This window comes from Apium graveolens, chromosome 8, assembly GCF_009905375.1.
Source record: "Apium graveolens cultivar Ventura chromosome 8, ASM990537v1, whole genome shotgun sequence".
NCBI classification, from domain to species: Eukaryota; Viridiplantae; Streptophyta; class Magnoliopsida; order Apiales; family Apiaceae; genus Apium; species Apium graveolens.
The window spans coordinates 264,715,851-264,737,925 of record NC_133654.1 but is presented as its reverse complement, the minus strand read 5'-3'; the positions used below and the strand labels follow the sequence as shown (position 1 = coordinate 264,737,925).

The 22,075-nt window shown below is 35.5% G+C and overlaps 3 protein-coding genes and 1 non-coding gene across 5 annotated transcripts; 2 read left to right on the top strand and 2 right to left on the bottom strand.

Annotated features, from left to right (window-relative positions):
* Positions 1-234: 234 nt before the first annotated feature.
* Positions 235-3,917, top strand: LOC141678747 (PLASMODESMATA CALLOSE-BINDING PROTEIN 2). Its single transcript, XM_074485118.1, has 3 exons — positions 235-710; positions 1,142-1,175; positions 3,564-3,917. The coding sequence occupies exons 1-3, from the start codon at positions 401-403 to the stop codon at positions 3,793-3,795; spliced, it is 576 nt and encodes a 191-aa protein (XP_074341219.1). The 5' UTR covers positions 235-400; the 3' UTR covers positions 3,796-3,917.
* On the bottom strand, positions 2,597-2,669 carry TRNAA-AGC (transfer RNA alanine (anticodon AGC)). The gene has a single exon. It is a non-coding gene; the product is annotated as a tRNA-Ala (tRNA).
* A 184-nt stretch (positions 3,918-4,101) lies between the features above and the next one.
* Positions 4,102-7,159, bottom strand: LOC141678746 (purple acid phosphatase 15-like). The gene is made up of 7 exons (XM_074485117.1): positions 6,578-7,159; positions 6,297-6,488; positions 5,534-5,867; positions 5,228-5,445; positions 4,942-5,132; positions 4,561-4,845; positions 4,102-4,444 (listed from the first exon to the last, which is right to left on the bottom strand). The coding sequence occupies exons 1-7, from the start codon at positions 6,849-6,851 to the stop codon at positions 4,331-4,333; spliced, it is 1,608 nt and encodes a 535-aa protein (XP_074341218.1). The 5' UTR covers positions 6,852-7,159; the 3' UTR covers positions 4,102-4,330.
* A 6,109-nt stretch (positions 7,160-13,268) lies between these two features.
* Positions 13,269-20,876, top strand: LOC141678269 (protein ZINC INDUCED FACILITATOR-LIKE 1-like). Of its 2 annotated transcripts, XM_074484547.1 has the most exons (17): positions 13,269-13,691; positions 14,520-14,560; positions 14,981-15,041; positions 15,138-15,240; positions 15,337-15,439; positions 15,595-15,648; positions 15,823-15,885; positions 16,159-16,205; positions 16,281-16,356; positions 16,483-16,689; positions 17,476-17,563; positions 18,370-18,455; positions 18,537-18,644; positions 19,214-19,258; positions 19,361-19,449; positions 19,750-19,793; positions 20,457-20,876. In XM_074484547.1, the coding sequence occupies exons 1-17, from the start codon at positions 13,544-13,546 to the stop codon at positions 20,540-20,542; spliced, it is 1,449 nt and encodes a 482-aa protein (XP_074340648.1). In that variant the 5' UTR covers positions 13,269-13,543; the 3' UTR covers positions 20,543-20,876. The 2 variants fall into 2 exon arrangements, 1 of the variants encoding a protein (XP_074340648.1); XR_012557673.1 differs by lacking the exon at positions 20,457-20,876 and having other exon boundaries at positions 18,370-18,444; positions 19,750-19,788.
* The last annotated feature ends 1,199 nt before the right edge of the window (positions 20,877-22,075 follow it).

Sequence of the window (22,075 nt, the reverse complement as noted above, 5' to 3'; positions counted from 1 at the left end):
TCGTTATTTATTTATATGTTCGTATCTTTTATACTAGTAAAAAAGTAATTTTAAATTTCAATCTTCAAGAGAAATTCAGTAAAATCGAAATTTAATTCTTCTTTAATTTTGCATAAACGGTATAATTTTTTAGCTCCGACTATTTCGAAATTTAGATTTGGCCACCGATAATGTGCACCAGCCCCAGCACCATTGTCTCACTGTAGAATAAAAAGAAAGAAAAAGATGATAAAGCCCACAATTAGATAAAGAAAAAGAACCAGCACAACATAAACAAAAGAAACCAAAAGCACTACAAATCCACACACACAAACACTACTATTATCAAACATCTCCTTAGCTTTACCAACACTACAAAACCACAAAACTCCATTTCATCAAACACTTTCACATAGCCCACATGGCTACACAACTCCACTTCTTAGTGCTAGTCTCACTAACCATTCACCTAGCCAGGGCTGCACCATTGACAGGAACCTGGTGTGTTGCCAGAAGTGATGCTAGTGATGATACATTGCAACTGGCTCTAGATTATGCATGTGCTTCTGGAGCTGATTGCACTCCTATTCAACCTTCTGGGCTCTGTTTTTTGCCTAATACCATTCAAGCTCATGCTTCTTATGCTTTTAATAGTTTCTTTCAGAGGAAGGCTATGGCTCCTGGCTCTTGTGACTTCTCTGCTTCTGCTACTGTTGCCAAAACTGATCCCAGTTACTCTCTCTCTCTCTCTCTCTCTATATATATATATATATATATATAATTGATAGTTAGCTCTCTCTCTCTCTCTCACACACACACAGCACATATAACACAACACACTTGAAATCTCTCTCTCTCTCTCCCTCTCCCTCCCCCTCCCTCCCTCCCTCCCCCTCCCTCCCTCTCTCCCTCCCCCTCCCTCTCACTTGTTACCGAAAAATATAAATTGATAAATGTTACGGACATTTATCAATTTATATTTTTATATGCTAGAGGTCCGAAACATTGATCAGAATATAAAATGTTTCGGACCTCTAGCAATCTATGCATGTATATCTGATTAGTTTTCCGAGTACTCATTCTGTGTAATCTCTGGAATTAAATTGAGTTAGAATTGATTTCTAATTTTTATAACCTTGGTTTGGTTTTTTTTTTTTTGCAGGTTATGGATCTTGTGTTTATCCATCTTCTTCAAGGTATCAACTTTATCTTTATTGTCCCTCTTTATCTTAATATATTCATTGCATTGTCATGTACCTCTTTGTGTTTATTTTTTTTCTTCTTTTCTAAATAAACACACTAGCACTCATCCTCGATTTGACAATATTCGAACCTCGACATCTCGTAAAAGTATTGTTAATTATAGTACATGTTGAACATAGGCATATGCAACTATATTCTAAACACACAAGTTGTGAATAGTTGTAATTTCTTGATTCTTGACCAAGATAAATCTAAGAAAAATTGAGTGTGTCATTGTAATTGATGTGATGCCACGTGTAAATGTTGGTGAATCAGAGTTGAGAGAGTGTGCTTTTATTATTACAGATGCATGCCACGTGTAAGTATGATTTACATTGGTAGTAGTGTGTATGCATGAGTGGAGTCCATCTGTGTTTGAGGTTGTCACAGTGATTTATAGCCGTTTGATCTGTTTTTAATCCAAGGGTCAAGATTAGTGGACAAGGTACAGTTGGCAGATGGCAACTTTATTTCTTTGACCAAAGACCAGACTTGTACTTATCACTATGCAGTCAGACAAGTCTAGCTAGATTGCTAGCTTTAGTTTATCCGTGACACTTACACAGGGTAAGTTGTACTATATATGCATAGTTTATTGTTAAATATAAATATATTTGAAAAATCGAAACGGTTAATTATGTTCTAAGGATTAATCAGGATTAACCGCGAAAAACCGAGGATGTTATAACATCGATTGATAGTCATAAATAGAAACTCGAGGATTAATTGCACAAATCAAGGATTTTTAGAACACTGGTTGATGGACGATAGTCATAAATAGATAGAATATATGGAATAATTCATAATTACGGAGTTTTCTAAAAAATGAAAATACATATAAGTTTACTATAAGGTTTCAATACTATACAGGTAGTAGATGTTCTCTGTTTGCCTGTTTATAACATTGATTGATAGTCATAAATAGAAACTCGAGGATTAATTGCACAAATCAAGGATTTTTAGAACACTGGTTGATGGACGATAGTCATAAATAGATAGAATATATGGAGTAATTCATAATTACGGAGTTTTCTAAAAAATGAAAATACATATAAGTTTACTATAAGGTTTCAATACTATATAGGAAGTAGATGTTCTATGTTTGCCTGCTTGAGAACTGATTTTATTTGTGAAGGAATGTGCATCGACATTATTTGACAAATAAAAACGGTGAAGGACAATGCTTAGCCTCGTTGATCTAATCCGAAAAGAATTTGCAAGCTTGAAATTTCCTTGTTATTGATACAACCCTTAAAGAAATGTGAGAAATTTGAGATGATGTTCTTGCTCGAAAAGTGATTTATACATAAAGGAATGTGCATCCACATTATTTGCCCAGAAAAAAATTGTGGCGGAAAAGTGGGATGGGAAAAAATGGAGATGCGGGGTATCGATCCCCGTACCTCTCGCATGCTAAGCGAGCGCTCTACCATCTGAGCTACATCCCCATGATGGATACGTTATACAAGTCAAATTATCTCAAGGAGGAATCACAAAAGTAAGAATATAGTAACAGTTTAGTGGTCCCTTAGTCCCCTGGGTCTGTAGTCTATGCCATGAAATGTGGTTTGATACTCACAGGACCAGAACTAGAAGAATATAAGCTTGGAGTGGATTAGAAATAGTGAAATACGTGGCGTAATTCTCCCATCTATTATATGTTGGTAGATTTGGATCATTTTACGGAATTAAGAGATTTGTGATGCGACCGTAGAAAGTACGAGTCCAACTGGGGCAATGTTAACCTTGTCTAGTTGAGAGGATGCAACTTTTAGAAATGAGTTTTGAAATGGTTCCGAACATTGATCACTTTCAAGAGATGCCAATTATTTACTCTCGCCTCTTAAGCTGTTCTGTTATGCTCTAATGAATGTGCCAATTAGTATTCAGTAATTCTTATTCTGGCCCTTTTTCTTAAACAAAGGATGTTAGATGCAGAAGTGTAGTGTAAGGAGGTAAAAGATGCATTAGAGAAGTTTAAAATAATTAAAAGATAAATTAAAGAAATTTAAGCTGTTCCTGCATGTAGACTGCAATTTGTACGTTGATTTGCATTTGTTAAACAAAAGAATTTCTTTCAGAACTTGTTTCCCACTCCTAGCATAACACTTCCGGTAATCATTACAACTAATTTCTATGTTTAAAGTGTCGTTGTTATAACATTGTTTAATGCTCTTATGCAAGTGAAAAATATAGTATCTAATTAGTTTAAGTAAAAGTTGGAAGATAATGAGCTTGAAGATTAATGAGTAAAGCAATGATTTATGTGTATATTTTATGAAGATTAGATTCTGTCTGTCTTTTTTTTCTGAAAACAACTTATTCGATTCCTCAAATTGCAGCACTGCTGGAGGGACACTTCCACCAGGGATAGATGCAACTACACCAACCACAGTTCCCCTTATAAACGCACCACCACCACCGCTTGGCACTTCACCGACTTTTGGAACTACGGGATTGAACCCAGGCGCTCCATTACCTGATGCACCACCTTCATCGGCTTCAGCAGAGTCATCAGTTACAAGAATCTTGATTCATCTTGCTTTCCCTCTTATTGTCTTGTTTGTCTTTTAACCCAAGTAGACGATCGCTTAGATCGATCATCGTAATACTATGGAGATTAGATTAGTACAATTTTGTTAGAATTGAAGCCATCTTTTGTAAAAACTTCTAAGTTGGTTCTTCTCTTCTGCAGCTAGGAATTTATTTATTGGTGGTTAAAAACAAATTTAGATCAAGAAAAACCCGCTTTAGATAGCCATGTTAAGGCCTCACACTCTGTTCAATTCCTTCAATCTATCTAGTACAAGTTACTTCTCAAAATAGGTGAAGATAGGCCTATCCGTTACTTAACATGATATCAAACGTCGATAATATTTCTCAAAATTATACTTCGGCAAAATTTAAATCTTTTATTCCTCTGATAATACAAATAAAAATATCATTTCACAATCTGATAAATGACAGACTTGTAAAACTAAGCAAATTTGTGTGTGTGAATATGATGATGGACACTGTTTGCTTCAACTCCTTGTGCATCAAATTATAATTCGGTTTGTCTAGTGTGTGCCCATACCCATACGTGCTTATAGTCCAGTTCTTCGTTACCTTATTCAACTGGGCACCTATCAGGTTGCCTTACAATGTAAATCTGATCACCTGCTTTCTCATACATGTCTTGATTCCTATGCCATGTCCACAGTGCAAACGTTTCATTCTTTACCTGCACAACAGTCACACATCCACTATTAATCAACTCACATTTGTTCATAACTTCTGTCTGGTACTCGTGTATCCCCAGAGATCGAGCAATACTATCTGAAAAAGAACGATACTGACCTCTAGGATACCATGACCGAAGCTACTTTCTCTGATTGCACTATACTCAGGCTGTCGATCCCAACAGAATTTGCCAGCAGCAGGGCCTGATGTGAAATTGTATGCACAAAATCCGCCCATAAACTCATCTGGTGTTTTAGATGGCTCTGGACAGTGACCAGGCTCATCGGCATGCTTGATTGCCATTTTCTCTCTGTTGCCACCATCACCTACTGTTATATAAACAGGACCACAGGGATCTAGTGTGTAGTTGTATACTCTGTTAGACCTCTCGTAGGCATGAACCTGCGCTTCATCCAACGAGTACAAGAGTCACAATTACTTGCATATCGACAAAATATTATCAATACTCCTACATCAAAATAAATTTGATTAACTTACATGACCATTGAAAACAATGTCAACACCAGATTTATATAGCAGCTCTTCCATTGCAACCTTCATACACTCAGCTTCTCTGTAATGTGGCTTGTAGGTGTTGTACCAGGGTGCATGCCACATTGCTATAAGCCACGGAGTTTCTTTTCTGTCAACTCGAGCTAGATCTCGTATCAACCACTCGTATTGAGCATCTGAAATATGACAATAAATCGATTATGCAGACTATATTGTACAGGCCTAAGGGTAACTCATAGCTGAAATGAGGATATGAAAATCATAAATTTACCTGATTTATTGTATGGAGCGTATGATCCGAGCATTAGAAAGTGTATGCCACCAGCATTGAAAGAATAATACATTGTAGATGCAGATTTGCTTTCGTGAGAAGGGAAGGCAAATCGAGAACTGTAAGCTGCAAATGTTAAATTTCCAGCCTGCAGTTCTATCTCATGATTTCCTTCCACAACCATTATTGGAACTTTCGAGATCAGAGGCTGCATATATCTGAAACCAGTACATAATTGCATTACATTATAGAACTGGAATGACAGAATCAGTTAATCACTTATAAGGCTAACGCGATATTAATTACCTTCCCCAGTAATCCCATCGAGGCTGATAAGTCTCGTGTATGGGAGTATCAGCAAACGAGCACGAGTAACAATCAGAACCTGTTCCGTTTGTCAGATACAGATTAGCATAACATGCATCTCCAACCAAGAGAAGAAGATCAGGATTGTTGCTTTTCATATGGTCAATTGTAGAGGTAGAATTATATGTGAGGCCAAGGTCCCCCATCACTGCTATTCTACTAGGATAACTCCTTGGACCAGATACAGGCATGGTCACAAAACTCAACACTTTGCTCATTGCTGCTATATCAGGATCCCCACACTGGTAATAGTATCTAGTTTTCGGTTTCAACCCTGCAAAATTAAAAAAAATCCAAATTTACCATGTTGCTAGAAATTATCTATGTTACTCGGACTTGGCTAGAAGTGTCCGACACCGACACGTGTCAAGTATCGGACTCGGCAACATTTTGTAAAATATACATGTTTTTGGCTTAAAAAAAATGTCCGAGTCCGAGCGTCCATATCCAAGTGTCGAGTATCCGACACGGGTACTTGAAGGTAAAATTAAGAGTCCAAGTAACATAGGAAATTATAGAATTGCATTTTATCTAGCAGAGAACAAGTAAACCAGCTATATATAATTTTCTTCAGAAATTTAGTTAACATTATATTTGTTATGTGATCACGAAATTTTGACTAGCGATATCGTAGCGTTATAGTTGTTAATTGTTATAACGCGAAAACAAGAGAAATAGCTAGCAACGTTGGAGATGCTCGTACCTGTAAGCTTCACATGGTGAATAATACCAGAAGTGTAGTTCTTAAGGCCTTCAAAGGGATAAAGCTGATTGTAAATGAGAGACTTTCCCTTTGCTCCTTTATTCAAGAAATAACTTAACCTCCCATAATAGACCACACTTGCTACACTTTTTGGATCCAAAGGCTTAATATTATCTCCAATCTGAAACTCACCTGCAGAATTAACCAAAATCAAATATCAAACATCTTAAGGTAATCGAAAAAATCAAATTAACACGCGCACACACATACACAAACATTACCAGTGATCCACGAAATCGAAACAGAATCATAAGTAGAGGAGAGGGAAACAGAGATTTGTTCAGGCTCAAAGCCATGAACAGACCTCTGTAGTCTTTTATCAGTGTCTGGCAAATCAACAGCATGCCCTCTAAAGGTATCATCCAATGGAACAGTAACTGGCTTGAATGGTCCTTCAAGAGTTGTTGGAATTTCACCATTAACTAATCTTACCACTACAAATTCCACTAAAATCAACAACAAAAAATCCATAAAAAACCTCATCTTAAGCTTCATATAATAGCAGTAAATATTACCAAGTTGACAGAAGAATTGAAGCTGTGTTTTCCAAGAACACAAACATACATTTATATGGCAAGTTTATGCATGTGGCTAGATTTTTTATTGTATATTTAACCAAAAAGTTGCATGGATTGTTAAGAAATATATAACTTGGAGTAAATGGTGGGAATAATTTGTTAATTTGTTTGTGAAAAGTGGGATTGTTTTAAAACTGAAAGTGAAAAAGAGCAAATGGGCTAGTGTTTCTGAGGCCTCTTGATCAAATTGCAGCAGAATATATGTCAACTGTATACTTTAATTTTTTTTTTATGCACACTGCCGAACTCTTTACCTCTCTCAAAAGAAATCGAGACCTCGACCACTGCTAGTCATATTATGTTAAGTTGGTTTTTTCATCATGCTATATTAAGTTGTTTTCTTCTTTAACTTGCTTGTTACATTTTCTGGTTTCATATCAATAAATCAGCAAAGATTGTGACAAACAGGTGGCCCACATTGATCATTTTTAGTGTTAAGCTAAATTAGTGGGGAAGGTGAGTATGCATTAAAATGTAGTTGACTAAAAGATGAGTAGTGCTAGGTATCAAAAAAAATTTCCCAAAAAATTTACCAAATGACTTGACTGACACATGACTGATTTTAATTTATAGGCACAGGGTCTTATATTATTATTAGGAAAGTTACCAAATATTCATATGACACATTGGGGAATTTTTTGGTATAAAAAATTGGGATCTCTATATTTTCCTTAAAAGATTGTCCGACCACATGGAACCTTTAACTAAAAATCATTAATACATAATATAAATAAAAAATAGAGATTATGTAAAAAAAATTCATGTACATTCAGTTTATAAATATAGACAACCTCTTTTTTTTTTGAAGAAAATGAGTGGATTTCATTAAGAAACATCAAGCAAAAGAGTCTCCAACAACAATTCTGGAGGAGACGTTAATATGTTTGGACAATCTAGCGAACAAGGTAAACGAGCCATAAGATGGGCTGCCTTGTTTGCCTGCCGTTTAACAAACATTACTGAAAAACCTGGTCTAGATAGTAGTGCCACACGACAATAATCCAGAATGTGACCTACTTCTAAATGAATCTCATGAGCATTTTTAATCGCTTGCACACAAAGGAGAGAATCAGACTCAATGCATACTTTTTGGTGGGTCATCGAAAACAACCAGACTATTCCTTCCTGCAAGGCCAGTGCTTCTGCTTCAAGGACAGTGCTCACCATTCGGATACACATAGTTTTACCTGCCACAAAATGTCCTCGATGATCTCGAAGGACTAGACCTATAGTAAAAGTGTCTGTTCCGAGTTTTATAGCAGCATCAACATTTAATTTAAAACATCCCTCATCAGGTGGCTTCCATTTGTGAGACGATCGAGCAATAACTCCTGCACTCAGTGCCTGGAATTAAGACTTATTCTGTTTAGCCAGCTTCCAGTCTACTATTGATTTAGTGCTCCAGTCCATAGCCACTACATTAGTAGCTACCTTGTCGTCCCAGACTTTTTTATTCCTGAAAAACCAGATGCCCCACAATACCTTAGCCAATACTTCTGTCTCTTCACTTGAAGCAATACTGATCTTCTGAAGGAGCCATTCTGTAACATCTTCCACCATTTGCATATCATAAACTATACCAGCATATTGCCAACAGCTGAGAGCAAATGGGTAGTCAAAGAACACATGAGCCATATGCTCAACATCTGACATACACATGGGACACGTAATTGGTAATCGCACTCCTTTAGCACTTAATCTTCTTCTAACAGGCACATTGTTTCTGCAGAAACGCCAAAGAAAGATCTTGATCTTGTGAGGAAGATTTAATCTCCAGAGCTTGTTCCAGCCATTTGATTGAATTATAGTGCCAACCCCCACATTGGACTCGTGCCAAAGTTGGTACCCAGTTTTGACTGTGTACTGGCCATTTGTTGTTTTTGTCCATGCTAGTCTATCTACTACATTAGTCTGAGGAATACGCATTGCCAGAATCAAGCGAGCATCTGCTTCAGTGAAAAATGATTTCACCCTCTCAACCTCCCAACTCTTAGAATCAGATTGGAAAAAACTTGAAACAGGGATATGATTTGTTCCGTACTCAATGCCCTGTGTCACACAGAAATCAGTCATGCCGTGAATCCACGGATCTTTAACCGCGTTTATATCCACACCATCTCCTAGCACCCACTTGTATCCCTTAAAAATACTATTCTTTGCCGTCATAATTCCTGACCAAACATAGCTAGAGCCTGGACTCACAGAGGCATGAAGAAAATGTGAATTTGGGTAATAACGTGCTTTAAAAACACGAGCAACCAATGATTGAGGCTTTTTTATAGAATTCCAACAGTGTTTCCCCAATAATGCTATATTGAAACCATAAAGGTTTCTAAAACCCATACCACCTTTACTCTTCGATGAACTCATTGCGTCCCATGAAAGCCAGCTAATACCTCGTCGATCATTTGAAGAGGTGCACCACCAATACTTATTCAACATTCTTTCAAGTTCTTGGCAAAAGGACTTGGGTAGTAAAAAACATGACATACAGTACGAGGGGATAGATTGTGCCACATTTTTAATTAAGATTGATTTACCCGCTCGAGATATCGACTTCGACTGCCACCCCTGCAACCTTTTACGGACTTTATCTTTAACAAAACCAAACACCCTTTTCTTAGAGCGACCAACAAAAGATGGAAGTCCCAAGTACTTACCCTGCTGGAGATCATTACTTACACCCAAGATACCAGACAAAACAGCCCTCTCCGATTGTCGAACATTAGAGCTAAACATGATAGCAGATTTTTGAAAATTCACAGATTGTCCCGATAAGGCCTCATACTCGTTCAACAGAGATTTAACAACAGTAGTTTCAACTGTATTAGCTTGAAAAAACAGAAAACTATCATCCGCAAATAACAAGTGTGTAAGAGTTGGAGCTGTTGGGCTAACCTGCGAACCACGAATACGACCCTCACAAGCAGCTTTGTCCAAAGCATTTGATAAGCCTTCCACACAGAATTGAAACAAGTACGGGGACAATGGATCCCCCTGCCTTAAACCACGGGAAGGACAAACCGGTCCTACAGAAACACCATTGAAACAGAATTCATAAGAGACCGTACAAACGCAAAGCATGATCCACTGAATCCATTTTTGACAAAAACCCATAGCTTGCATCCGTGCTTTTAAGTATGACCAATTAACCCTATCATAGGCTTTACTAATGTCCAATTTCAGAGCAACTTCACCCTCACTACCTCTACTCTTCCTTCTCATGTGATGAACAACCTCGAAAGCCACTAGCACATTGTCAGTTATGCTACAGCCCGGCACAAAGGCGGATTGGTTTTCAGAGATCAGATTAGGCAGTAGAATTTTCAACCGATTTGATAACACCTTAGCTAGAATCTTGTACAAGACATTGCACAAAACTATAGGTCGTAAGTCTTTCATACAACAAGCATTCTCCTTCTTAGGAATAAGAACAACATTTGTATCATTTAGTTGTGCTGGAAAAGAAATAGTGTTTAGCCAAATCTTACAACATTCATAGACTTCACGCCCCAAAATAGACCAGAAATTTTGAAAAAAAGCCGGGTTCAAACCATCTGGACCTGAAGCTTTGTCAGGGTGCATTTGCTTGATTGCAGTTGAAAATTCTTCAAATGACAAATCTGCAACTAACATTTCGTTTTGCTCCTCCGTAACACGTTTATCAGCCTTACCTAGGTGGATTGAATCAGCAGAATTGTTATTTGTGAACACAGAAGTATAATAATCTTTTACCATCCGACCCATATCCTCAAGGTTGCTCACTTTCTCTCCTGAATCAGTTTCAAGGAAAGGAAGAAAATTGGTTTTCCTCCTAGTTGATGCACTCGCATGGAAGAATTTTGTATTAGCATCTCCCTCAGTCAACCAAAACGTTTTCGCCCTTTGCTTCCAATATACTTCTTCATGAAGCAACAACTCGTTCAATCTTTCCTTCTCCATGAAATAATCTTTAATCCCCTCTTCATCAGTGCGATTAATAAACAACTATAGACAAACTCTTGATGATGTCTATATTTGTTAAACAACTACGGACTGTAAAAAATATGTAAAAGAACGCCTATAACATCGAAATACAATACTTTACATGTTAAAATTTTACATAATATCCTATAGTCCAATTTAACCAACCAATTATAACTAACAAGTTGATTATTTTAAAAGGATTATGCAAATCCATCAGTATCTTATCAAAATCTCTTGCATTTATGTTTGATTTGTGAAAATCCGTAAAAAATATATGTGAAATCTTCGCCAACTTTATGAAAAATTTCAAGTCAATAAATTTTTGAAAGTCAACAAAATTTAAAAGATTTTCCCTGTTTATATAGAATATTCTAAAATGAATATCTTTGTCACCAACTTAATTTTGAGTTGTCAAAAATAAGAAGAAGAATAGATCTGCATTTTCATAATCTCAATTGGATGTTAGCATGGTTGTAAAAATCGGTAATCGGTAATCGGTACTAATCGGTTTAGGTACCGATTAGGGATTAATCGGCAAATTAGGGATTAATCGGAGAGATTAATCGGAACAGAAATCGGATATATTTAAATATTTTAATAATATTTAATATATTTACCTTATTTATTATGAAATATATAATTCAAAAATAATTTATAAATATTAATCAGATTTTAAAAAATAGATCGGCCAAATATTTTTTAAGGATTAATCGGGGATTTTTTAAAAATCGGGGATTTTTAGAACACTGGATGTTAGTCGTTAAAGTTTCAAATTTTTTATTAAATACCACCAAATTTCATATTCTTTTTATTAAACTTAAAATTCAAAGAATGTAATAAAATTTTGAATACGTCAAACAATTAGATTTTTAAGCATTCAATTGCAGTTACTTGACGAAATAATTTTTTTAGTGATATAACTATAATTTATTAATTGATCAATAAAAATTGACGGCCATCGATCTATTACCAATTTTTGACGAAGTAGCCCGTAAATTAATAGAGTTAATTTTTATTAGATCAACGAATTTCCGGCTATTTCGTCAAAAATTGGTTTAATAACAATATTAAATACATTAACCTGAATAAAATATTTATGATAATTCAGGGTATTTGTAGTATCTAGTGATAAAGATTTATTTCTTGTGGCCCTTGAATTCAATTTTTGATTGATTCGCCAGATATTATTTATTAAATTTATAGATTGTACCAAAAATAATTAAGATAAGGTCAGAGATTTAATTTTCCCTCAACATACTGAATCCTTTTTTTGGGTAATTTGAAATTTTTAAATAATTGTAAGCAGCAGTAAAAATATTGAAGTGCCTCATAAAAATTAGATTTTACAAAAATGTCACAGAAATTAATTTGGTGCCCCTCAACCTGTACATAGGTCCTGAAAACCAGGGTCTATACATTTGGCATATGGTTGGTTCTAATGAAACTTGTACAACATTTCTTGATACTTGTCATATTTACTCTGTAGCTAGAACTTGCATGTATTCAACTTTGCTATTTCACATTCATTTCATGTTTTTCTTTGACCATTTTTGTTGTTTGATACATTGCATGCTGTCTTTTGATTCAAAGGGTGGATTAATCTGCAGCTAAGCTTGTCTGTGTGTCTGCATTCTTGGATTTTTCGACTCCGAAAGCACGGTGAATTGGTAAATTCTTTACTTCTTTTTATTTGGAAATTGTGGCCTAATCAAGTGCTGTGGTAAGAGAATGTTAAGAATTTAAGATTCTAACTTTAAGAGCTGGAGTATGTTTGTTTGCATATTAATCAGGGTGACCCGTACTGTAGGCGAGCAAGACGTGCTTCTCGGGCCCCAAAATTTTCAGCTCCCTTTAGTAAATATATATAAGATTGCATGATATAGGTACATTATAGGTACATTAGTGCCCCGTAAACTGATTTCGACTAAGGTCCCGTAAATCTCAGGGCCGCCCCTGATATTAATATTCGAGGCATTCTTGTCTATAATGCAGAATGCAAAAAAAAAGGTTTTTCTGGTGTAATGTAACTGATCGGTGAGTATACAGAGAACATGTGCAGAAGCATTGCTTGTTGATTCTTCTGATAGTTTTATAAAGGTTTTTCTTTTTTCGGTATATGAAGTTGTTAGGTAGCATCTCTGTCTAACTGACTTGATGTTAGTATCTCTATTTTAGTGACGATGTTAAATTTGATGTTAAATGAGTGGAGACATACTTATAGTAACATATTTAGGCAATTGAATACCGCGGTTTTCTTGAATTGTTGCTGAAACTGTATAGGGGGGAACATGTTTGTCATGACATGATAAATGCCAAAATTTGAATTGTGTTTGTTTTTATGATCTGTTGTCTGGTATGAAGTTGTCCAACTGCATACAGAAATTCCGAAAGCAAATTGCTTTCTTACATATGCATCTATTCAGAAAGGGGCTTACTATGTGTTAATTTCAAGTAGAATTAAAAATTTGTTATTCTTTTCTTTAACCTGAGGTTTTAGGTTCACTGATGTGAATGCAAACCATTTACTAGGCATCATCTAAGGAAATTCTGTTGCAATGTTTACAACAGTTCAGTTGTTTGTGCAGGTGGGATAGGATTTTCTCGTGATATAGGCAGTGGCGACAGGCATTTGGTTTAGATTAAATGGCTACAGAAGATATCAACGAGACGCTTCTGGAGCAAGGCTACAATGAGAATTGCCCTGGCTGTAGAATTGACAGGCATAAACTGTTGCAACAAGGTGTGCCATACAAGGAAGTCTTTACAATATGGGTTGTGGTGCTTGCTTCAGGTGAGGTAACAGAACATGTGCAAATAATATGGAATTTTACTCGCTATACTAGTATGTAACAATAAAGGTGCACCTTTTGACTAGAAATTGTTAATACTCGACCTAAGGAAATTTTGGTAATTTCTCATTTCTAATTGGTTTTTCTAAGTAGCACGAACCAATGCCTGTAAAGACAGGACCCTATTGGCCGTGAAGTAAATTTCGTCTTCCTTATTTTGAGAGTGCCGTGACTGAAAATTCAGTACAAATCAGTCCTATCCAAGGCAAAAAAAGATTTGGAACCAGATGAGTACATCTAGAAATTGAGCAAATGAGACTATATTTCTGGAATAGAGGAAGTATATGTTGCATTTGACAACAGATGCATTATAGTTGTGTTTAGGTATTTGACAACAGATGCATAACAGTTTTGTTTAGACATGGCTATCAGAGCATCTGAAGGTAGGCCTATTACTGTAAGAGCTAAAATGATTGCGAGTGATCAATTGTGCTTTTGTCCTTGGATTAGTATGCCTGAATTTAGATAAGAAGGTCGTCAACCTCGCTGAATTAACTGCAAAAATGTGGCAGGCGTATGCGTTTTTTCTAATAAAGATAATGCCAGGAAAATTCAAGTGTATGTTTATATTAAAGTTGCAGAATTTTTATGCCTCAAGTTGCAATCAGTATCTTTGCTTTACCATTGCTCACACACATACTAGCACCATAACCGTAATACATGCTGATCACATACAGGGTTTTATAAATTTCCTGTCTTCTTAATCTGCTATGTTTTGCGCATATCATAAGGTTCTAATGCCTATTACTGCATTGTAATACCTGTTGCAGCTCTGCCAATATCATCTCTTTTCCCGTTCCTTTATTTTATGGTAAGTACATGTTTTGCAGCTCTGCCAATATCTTCTCTTTTCCCGTTTCTTTAGTTTATGGTAAGTACATGTTTCTGTTGATATGCAAAGTTATCCCCACATCAATTTCTTCAGTTAGTTTTAAAAGAACAATTATATATCCATTAGGTTGCACCTGTTGTAAAAGAAAAAGTTATTCCTTAATGAAATGTGTTCAAAGGGTTTTTACTATTTAGTTGTGTTGTGTACTTATTGTTTTCCATACATTCATAGTGAAATCAATGCCACCTACTTCTAGTTCATCTTCTCTTTCTTAGCAATTTAATCATGCATGATAGAACCTGCGTAATCATCACTCACATGGTCACACTACATCTCTTATGGTCATAACTCTACAATTCTTCGTAGACTCACCAGTTCCACATTATCATTCCCGGCCAGGTAAGAGACTTTCATATTGCGGAAGAAGAAGAGGATATAAGTTACTATGCAGGGTATGTAGGTGAGTAAATGTTTCCATGTTCTTCGAAATTTTATTGTCAGTGTGTTATAACAAGCCACTTTAACTGATTCAAATCGATTTCTAAAACTTATGAAGGTTCTACATTTCTGCTGGGAAGGGCTCTCACATCTGTCTTTTGGGGCAGGGTGGCTGATAGATATGGTCGCAAAGTAGTTATAATATTTGGCACTTTCGCAATGTACTGGACTTCTCAATACCTTGCTAACAGATTCTTTTTTGGCTACTTTCAATAAGCTTCTCATGTATATAATTTTCAATTATTCTTCATTTGCAGAGTTGTGTTCAACACTCTTTTCGGCCTTAGTGTAAACTTGTGGATGGCCATTGGTACAAGGTTTCTTCTTGGAAGCTTAAATGGATTACTTGGACCAATAAAGGTATCCCTGATATATCAGACTCGTTACAGTTATGCACAATAGTTTGACTGCTAATTTTCCGTTGTGATGTTTCATGTGTTGATGCAGGTATGTGTCTGTAATCTTATCGTGTACACGATATATTTCATTAATCTTGCATTGTTAACTTCTGTCAGGCATATGCAAGTGAGTTTGTCCGGCGCGAATACCAGGCCTTAGCGCTAGCAACTGTAAGCTTTCCGGAACATGACATTGTACATTCTCTATATAATAGTACATTATTTCTTTGAACTGGCACATGACATTACATTTACACATCTTAAATAACATAGTACATCAGTTCTATAGAAATCAGTCTGTTACTCTTATTTTCGTATTTTCATTATTATCGTTTCTGATGTCAGGTTAGTACAGCATGGGGTGCAGGATTGATAATTGGCCCTGCTTTAGGAGGCTTCTTTGCGCAGGTATTTTTTTACGTTTTCCTATTTCAAGAACTGGTGATGTAGAACATTCATTGTGGATATTAAGCTTCTTTTATGTAAAATTGATAATTCAAGGTCATATAATTATTTTGGGGATGTCTCCTACTACTGAAAGAAGTCTGAAGTAGAAACACAAAAAACTGTAAATTGATAGCCTCAGTTATATCACTTATTGTTTATCCCAACATTTTGTTTCTCAACTTTTTTGTGATGCATGTAGTCATTTTGGCTCATTCTTTTCTCCTTAAAACTCAGCCTGCAGATAAATTTTCAGTATTTTCTCAAGAATCTATATTTGGGAGGTAATATTTTCTTGATTATTTTACTACAGTTCTATTTTTGAAGTACAGATGTCATAATTTTAGACCTTTGTGCAGGTTCCCGTATTTTTTACCCTGCCTTATTATATCACTTGTGGCACTAGTTGTTGGTATCACTTGCTTTTGGCTTCCGGTATGCTTTTAGTACACTATCCTTCTTGTAATAAGAATTCTTCACATTCCTACCAGTAGGGTCAATTAAAGAAGGACCTGTTGGACCTAAGATGTATTCACTTGGCAAGAGCTTTTTTATTGACAGGAGACACTGCACATGCCAGAATTCCACAAGGTACCGCGTCAAGACTCTTTAGAGAAGTTAGAGAGTGCGTATGGATCTGACAGGAAGGAAGTCATGATTAATACTATGAAAACAGATTCTTCTGAAAGTCTGTATAAGAACTGGCCCTTGATGTCATCAATTTTAGTCTATTGTGTTTTTTCACTTCACGATATAGCTTACCAAGAGGTAAGAAACAGTTCGATTTTAAAACACAATGTTATCTTAATTCTTAATTTTATCAGAACAATAGCTATTGCTAATGTTTGACTTGGGGATATATATTACATTGTTTTCACTAGAATATCTGGATATTGGTTATTATATTCATAAAAAATGTTAGTAACTACTAACTATATATTCAGTTATAATCAATAATTAATATTCACTCGTAATTTCATCCGATCATGACTTTGACTCAGGTTGCCATAAAATTTACATCAGTTCTGAATTTTGTCTATTGTACTACTTAAAGATAATGCCTGCAGTGAGTGCAATATTGATTTAATCCGCCTGTTGTGATTAAATTAGCGTTTATCTAAAATTCAATTCGCAACCATCTGCAAAATGCGTTCAGTTGATCTGATGAAGAGCCCTAGAATTTTGTTACTGAAGTTACAAAATAGTTATTTTATACAGCTTTAGAAACTAACCTTATTACTACAAAATACTTCTGTTTAGAAACTAACCAGCTGCAAAACCCCTGCATCTCTTTATTTGAAGATAGGAATACATGTCAAAGCTCAACATATAACCTTCTCCGTGTTACCTTCTCGTATTACATAAACTTGAAGTTACATGGTCAAATGAAAGCATATATGCAAGTACTTAACTATTTGGGATGATTTCTGTTTCTATAATTCTACTCCGTACTAGACATTTGATAAATCAGAGTGCTGACTCCTAATAAAAAAATTATTCTTGAAGAGTAATTCGTTTCTTGCTGCTAATTCAGTTAATTCATGTATATTGCAGATATTCTCATTGTGGGCAGTGAGCCCTAGGAAATTAGGAGGGCTGAATTTTTCAACTGATGGTGTTGGTAAAGTTTTAGCATTTTCAGGTACATGGATCTACGATATTCCTCTAAGAAACACATCCAGTCCGAATACCCTTGTGTCTTTAAGGACATCTTAAATTGTGTTTTAACAACCGGAAGAGAAGTCCAAGCAAGCTTATGTCTTCAAAATCTTCTGATTTTTACTTAAAATATAATGCTTCCTTGGTGATTCGTGAAAATAAGTATAGGGCAAGTCCCTGATTTAGATCAATTATCTATCAAGTTTTAACTTTATGTGCCTTTTCTGTGTCCTATGCTGACCACGATTTTACTCTGATCAAGATAATCTTAAACTTAATGAGCATTGATGCTTTGTGATATTGTGAATTGCTCATAATTTGTGCAAGAGCATGATTTCAAATTTGAGAACCTACCTTCTTCAAGGAACGATAAAGATTAAAGAAGATACTAGAATAGGTATAAAAATTGTTGACCTGCACAACAGCAGAAGATGCAGCAAAAACCAAATTAAACATAAGAATAGTAATCATTATTCCCAAATAATAAGGATGATAATGATGTTAAGTTTATAATTAGCATAAAATATGTTAAGCATTTCAAATAGTTAAAAATATTTGGATTTGTTAGCTGTAATGTTAACATATTGGCTGGGAATCCCCTCTTACATTATACAGTAGAAGTAATCTCATGTAGTATACCTCAAGTATGTTAATTTTGCAGTACTATTAACAACCTGCCGATATGCTACAGTATCATTCAACTCATACCAAGTAGGCATCATAATGAGCCAAATTATTTTCTTGTGAACCTTGTGATTTAATCACTCTAATAAAATGCTCTATCTGCAGGGTTGGGACTTTTAGTCTTTCAACTTTTCTTGTTTCCGCTGTTAGAGAGGAGATTCGGGTTTCTCATTGTAACTCGTGTGTCAGGAGTAAGCAATATAACCTCTTGCATTTGATATATTATTTTTCATGTACCTATGAATCTAACAGGTGCACAACTTTTTGTACAGTTTGCCTGTATTCCGCTTTTGACAAGTTATCCCTATATTGCGTTGCTATCAGGGGTCACCCTTACAGTCTTACTAACATGTGCCTCTGTGCTGAAGAATATACTATCTGTAAGCTCCTAAATTAATTGATTGCTCTCTCAACATCTACCAGCACTCAACGTATGCAGTGTGTATCTTAAGATTGGTTGCTTGATTACACTAATTTCGAATAGCATTAGACGATGGATCTATTGAAATTTACAAAACGCGTCAATATTCTTTTCCAATGGACATGAGGACATCTGTAATCTGGTATAATAGATTCCTTGAAACATAATGCATCAAAAAATGCAAATACAAAGGCCAACCCATTATCAGATGTTCTCTAAGAGACTACGATATTGGTCTTGATGATGGTGAATGAGCAATGAATTAGTTGAGAAGATAGGTGTTTTGGCAAACGGAAGAGTAGCAATCATTCATTTACACAAATTAAAGCATGTAAATTTATTTGCAATGATGAATGCAAATTGTTTTAATATATGATAAATAAGTAGATGAAGAACGGAACTTATTATCAATACTTTCTCCTCAAAAGAGGTTCATTCACAGATGCCCGTAGTCCAGTGAACCGAATTTTAGAGATCTTTGCTTTAATTTTCTTGATTCTTGAACCTAATAGTCATGTCTTTTCCCAGGTGTCCATCACAACTGGCATTTTCATACTTCAAAATAGGGCTGTGGTAATTTCTGTCTCCTCTTAGTTTGGTATTTCGTTCTCAAAATTCTCCATTCATTCTTATATGTAATGGTATCATATATAAAGCCTTGGATGATAACAACAGGATCAACACCAGAGAGGTGCTGCTAATGGCATTTCCATGACTGCGATGTCATTTTTCAAGGCGATTGGTCCAGCAGGTGGAGGGGCACTGTAAGTTCTTTTATCAAAATCCTCAATCCATTTTTTTTCCGCCTAATGTTGCAGATTCACAAGCAAATTCATTCATACCGCTGTAATTTTGTGCTGATTCTCGGTTGAGCATAAATCATAATAAGCTAAAGTAAAATGATAAAGAGATCTGAATAATGTAAAAATACACAACAGAGTCGAGTAATCGATCATGTGAGTGGTCATTTTAATTGGCCAGTATGTATATTAAATAGACTGCTGCATTTAGTATGGATCATGAATATTTCTGTTCTCTCACCTAATATTTTCCTCCTGCTGCAGCCTTTCTTGGGCGCAAAGCCGCCAAGATGCTGCTTTCCTACCTGGTATGTTTCCTATATGCTTACCATGTAAATTTTTTTCTTCCTAATTTTGAAAATCGCCTATTAGGGCTTGTATCTCTATTCCAATATCTTGTTTGTCCCTTCGCATGTGCATGTGTTTCTGATTCGTAGCCAACACTTTAGTTATTTTTCCGGAAAACCATGCCCATGATACACTCCCAGTTGGTGGTTGGCGGAACCAGGATCACGAAACAGCTGAGGCTAAAAAGAATTATTAATAATCTCATGAGGTTAGCCGGGCTCAAAGTAAAATTTCTACAAATTTTAACCAAAAATCGGGGCTTTTAAAAAAAAATCTTATTCGGAACTTCAGCTTAGGTTAGCCCCCTTGGTTCCGCTCTGAGCTCTTGCTTCATCTGCTAGTGATTCCGAGAAAATCAAGATATCTTCAGGAGTATCTGCATAGTACACTTTGCTAGACCAAGTTCATTCTTCTGCCAAGTCTTCAACTTGTTCACCGAAAAGCTAAAACAACAAATGCTTATCTAAAAAACAGCTAAAACAACGAAAATTTATTGAAGTTTGAGCATACATATAAGAGCAGCCATCATTTTCTGATAATGATGTTCTATCTGTAACTGATTACTTGCTTAACTACATGCATGCATGATGCATCCCATCTTATAAATCTTTTTGGTATTGTAGGTAATCAGATAGTTTTCTTCATCTTGAATGTAGTCGAAGCAATCGGAATTGCATTGACATTTGAACCATTTCTGGTTTTGCGGTAACCTTGAAAATTAGTTGCAGTGAATGTAATGTTATACTTTGGATCAATCATTGTAGCAGAAATGAAAAAGTTACTGTACTGTAGTTTGGTTGCTACAAAGTGCAAATTAATATTACTGTGATAGACTATTAGTAGTATATCTTAGAACTTAAAAATAGTTGCAGTATAGTTCAAACTTTGTTATCTTTAAGTACAAGCACAACCAAGTAAATTTAGGCCTCAAAGCTCATGAAACTGATGCAACCAGAAGAAGTGTGTCAAGCCAGGATGCATTATTATCTGGATGCTTTTCAATGTTTATGTGTTAGGTATGAATACGACACAGAGGGGGTGAATGTGTTTTGACTTAAATGTTTATTTTTTGGTTTTGCTCTGAGTTTAACAGTTGATTGTTATCAATGATTTTGTGGAGTAGATGTTAAACATAAATAACAATGTAAATATGTAGAACAAAGATCTTCAAAACTCACTTAATTTTATATTAAAAATCAAGCAGTGTTTTGCTACAAAATCTCTAAGTTCTTGTTTTAGAACTTAGCTTCTTTCTTGAGAGAGAATACTAGATTTTCTATCTTGGTTCTCTACTCTGACTAAAGACCAGTGTTAATTTTATAACTCAGTTAACTGCTGGTTTACACAGTGTGTAATAAATATGCTATTAGCTTTTCTAAACTGGCACTTGTCATTTCTATTTATAGAAAAGCAAATCTTCCATTTCTGGCTTACAATATCTTTAGCATCCCGTGTTTACTTTAATCTCCTCTGTCAGTTAATCTTTGTCATTGATCTTGCACATCTCTCAAGCTGCTTTTTGTAGACTTGTCAATCCAACTGTGTGAATTGTTTGTTGATTTGCAACCTGGGATATTGAACTGTTCTGCAATTCTGTACTTAGAGAAATTTCTTCACTTCGAGATCTCCAATTAAGCTGTAGAGAACTCGACATCTCGATAGGCATGTTGGCTTGTCGATATCTCTGAAACTTCATTGTTGACTTGACTTATCGACAACTCTGAATTCTCTAGTGAAGTTTGGTTTATCGATAACTCAGAGTTCTCTAATGGATTTTGACTTATCGATAACTCAGAGTTCTCTAATGAATGTACAATTGTCGATATCTCTGAGTTCTCAAATGGGTATCTGACTTATCGATATCTCCAATAGCATTTCCTGAGTTCTCGATAGACAATTCCTGAGTTCTCGATAGGTCTTTCTGAGTTCTCGAATGACTTCTCTATAACACTAATTATGTGACTTGTAGAGATCTTGACTTAGAATGTTTTTCACCAAACAGATTTATTCAACTCCAAGCTTCTTCATAATTCTTTTGAGGCATGACCTTCTTAATCTTCTTCCAGATAGAATTCTTAGGCTTGACACTGTTTAGAGAAAAATGCTCCAGTCTGCTCCATTTACATTTTACAGACATTAAGTGTTACAAGTATGAAGAATACAACTAAACTTGAGGTTGTCAGTATGACTTAGTCTTGTTATGACATTATGTCACAAAATATACCATAAAATAGAGTTACTA

Bases quoted from the DNA above. Each gene is read 5' to 3' on its own strand.
- LOC141678747 (XM_074485118.1), top strand. From the start codon at position 401: ATGGCTACACAACTCCACTTCTTAGTGCTAGTCTCACTAACCATTCAC. The intron at 711-1,141 runs GTTACTCTCTCT...TTTTTTTTGCAG, and splicing joins TGTTGCCAAAACTGATCCCA to GTTATGGATCTTGTGTTTAT. The intron at 1,176-3,563 runs GTATCAACTTTA...CTCAAATTGCAG, and splicing joins GTTTATCCATCTTCTTCAAG to CACTGCTGGAGGGACACTTC.
- LOC141678746 (XM_074485117.1), bottom strand. From the start codon at position 6,851: ATGAAGCTTAAGATGAGGTTTTTTATGGATTTTTTGTTGTTGATTTTA. The intron at 5,133-5,227 runs GTAAATTTATGA...GTCATATTTCAG, and splicing joins CGCTCCATACAATAAATCAG to ATGCTCAATACGAGTGGTTG. The intron at 4,445-4,560 runs GTCAGTATCGTT...ACTGTTGTGCAG, and splicing joins TCGGTCATGGTATCCTAGAG to GTAAAGAATGAAACGTTTGC.
- LOC141678269 (XM_074484547.1), top strand. From the start codon at position 13,544: ATGGCTACAGAAGATATCAACGAGACGCTTCTGGAGCAAGGCTACAAT. The intron at 15,649-15,822 runs GTAAGCTTTCCG...TTCTGATGTCAG, and splicing joins AGGCCTTAGCGCTAGCAACT to GTTAGTACAGCATGGGGTGC. The intron at 19,794-20,456 runs GTATGTTTCCTA...TTGGTATTGTAG, and splicing joins AGATGCTGCTTTCCTACCTG to GTAATCAGATAGTTTTCTTC.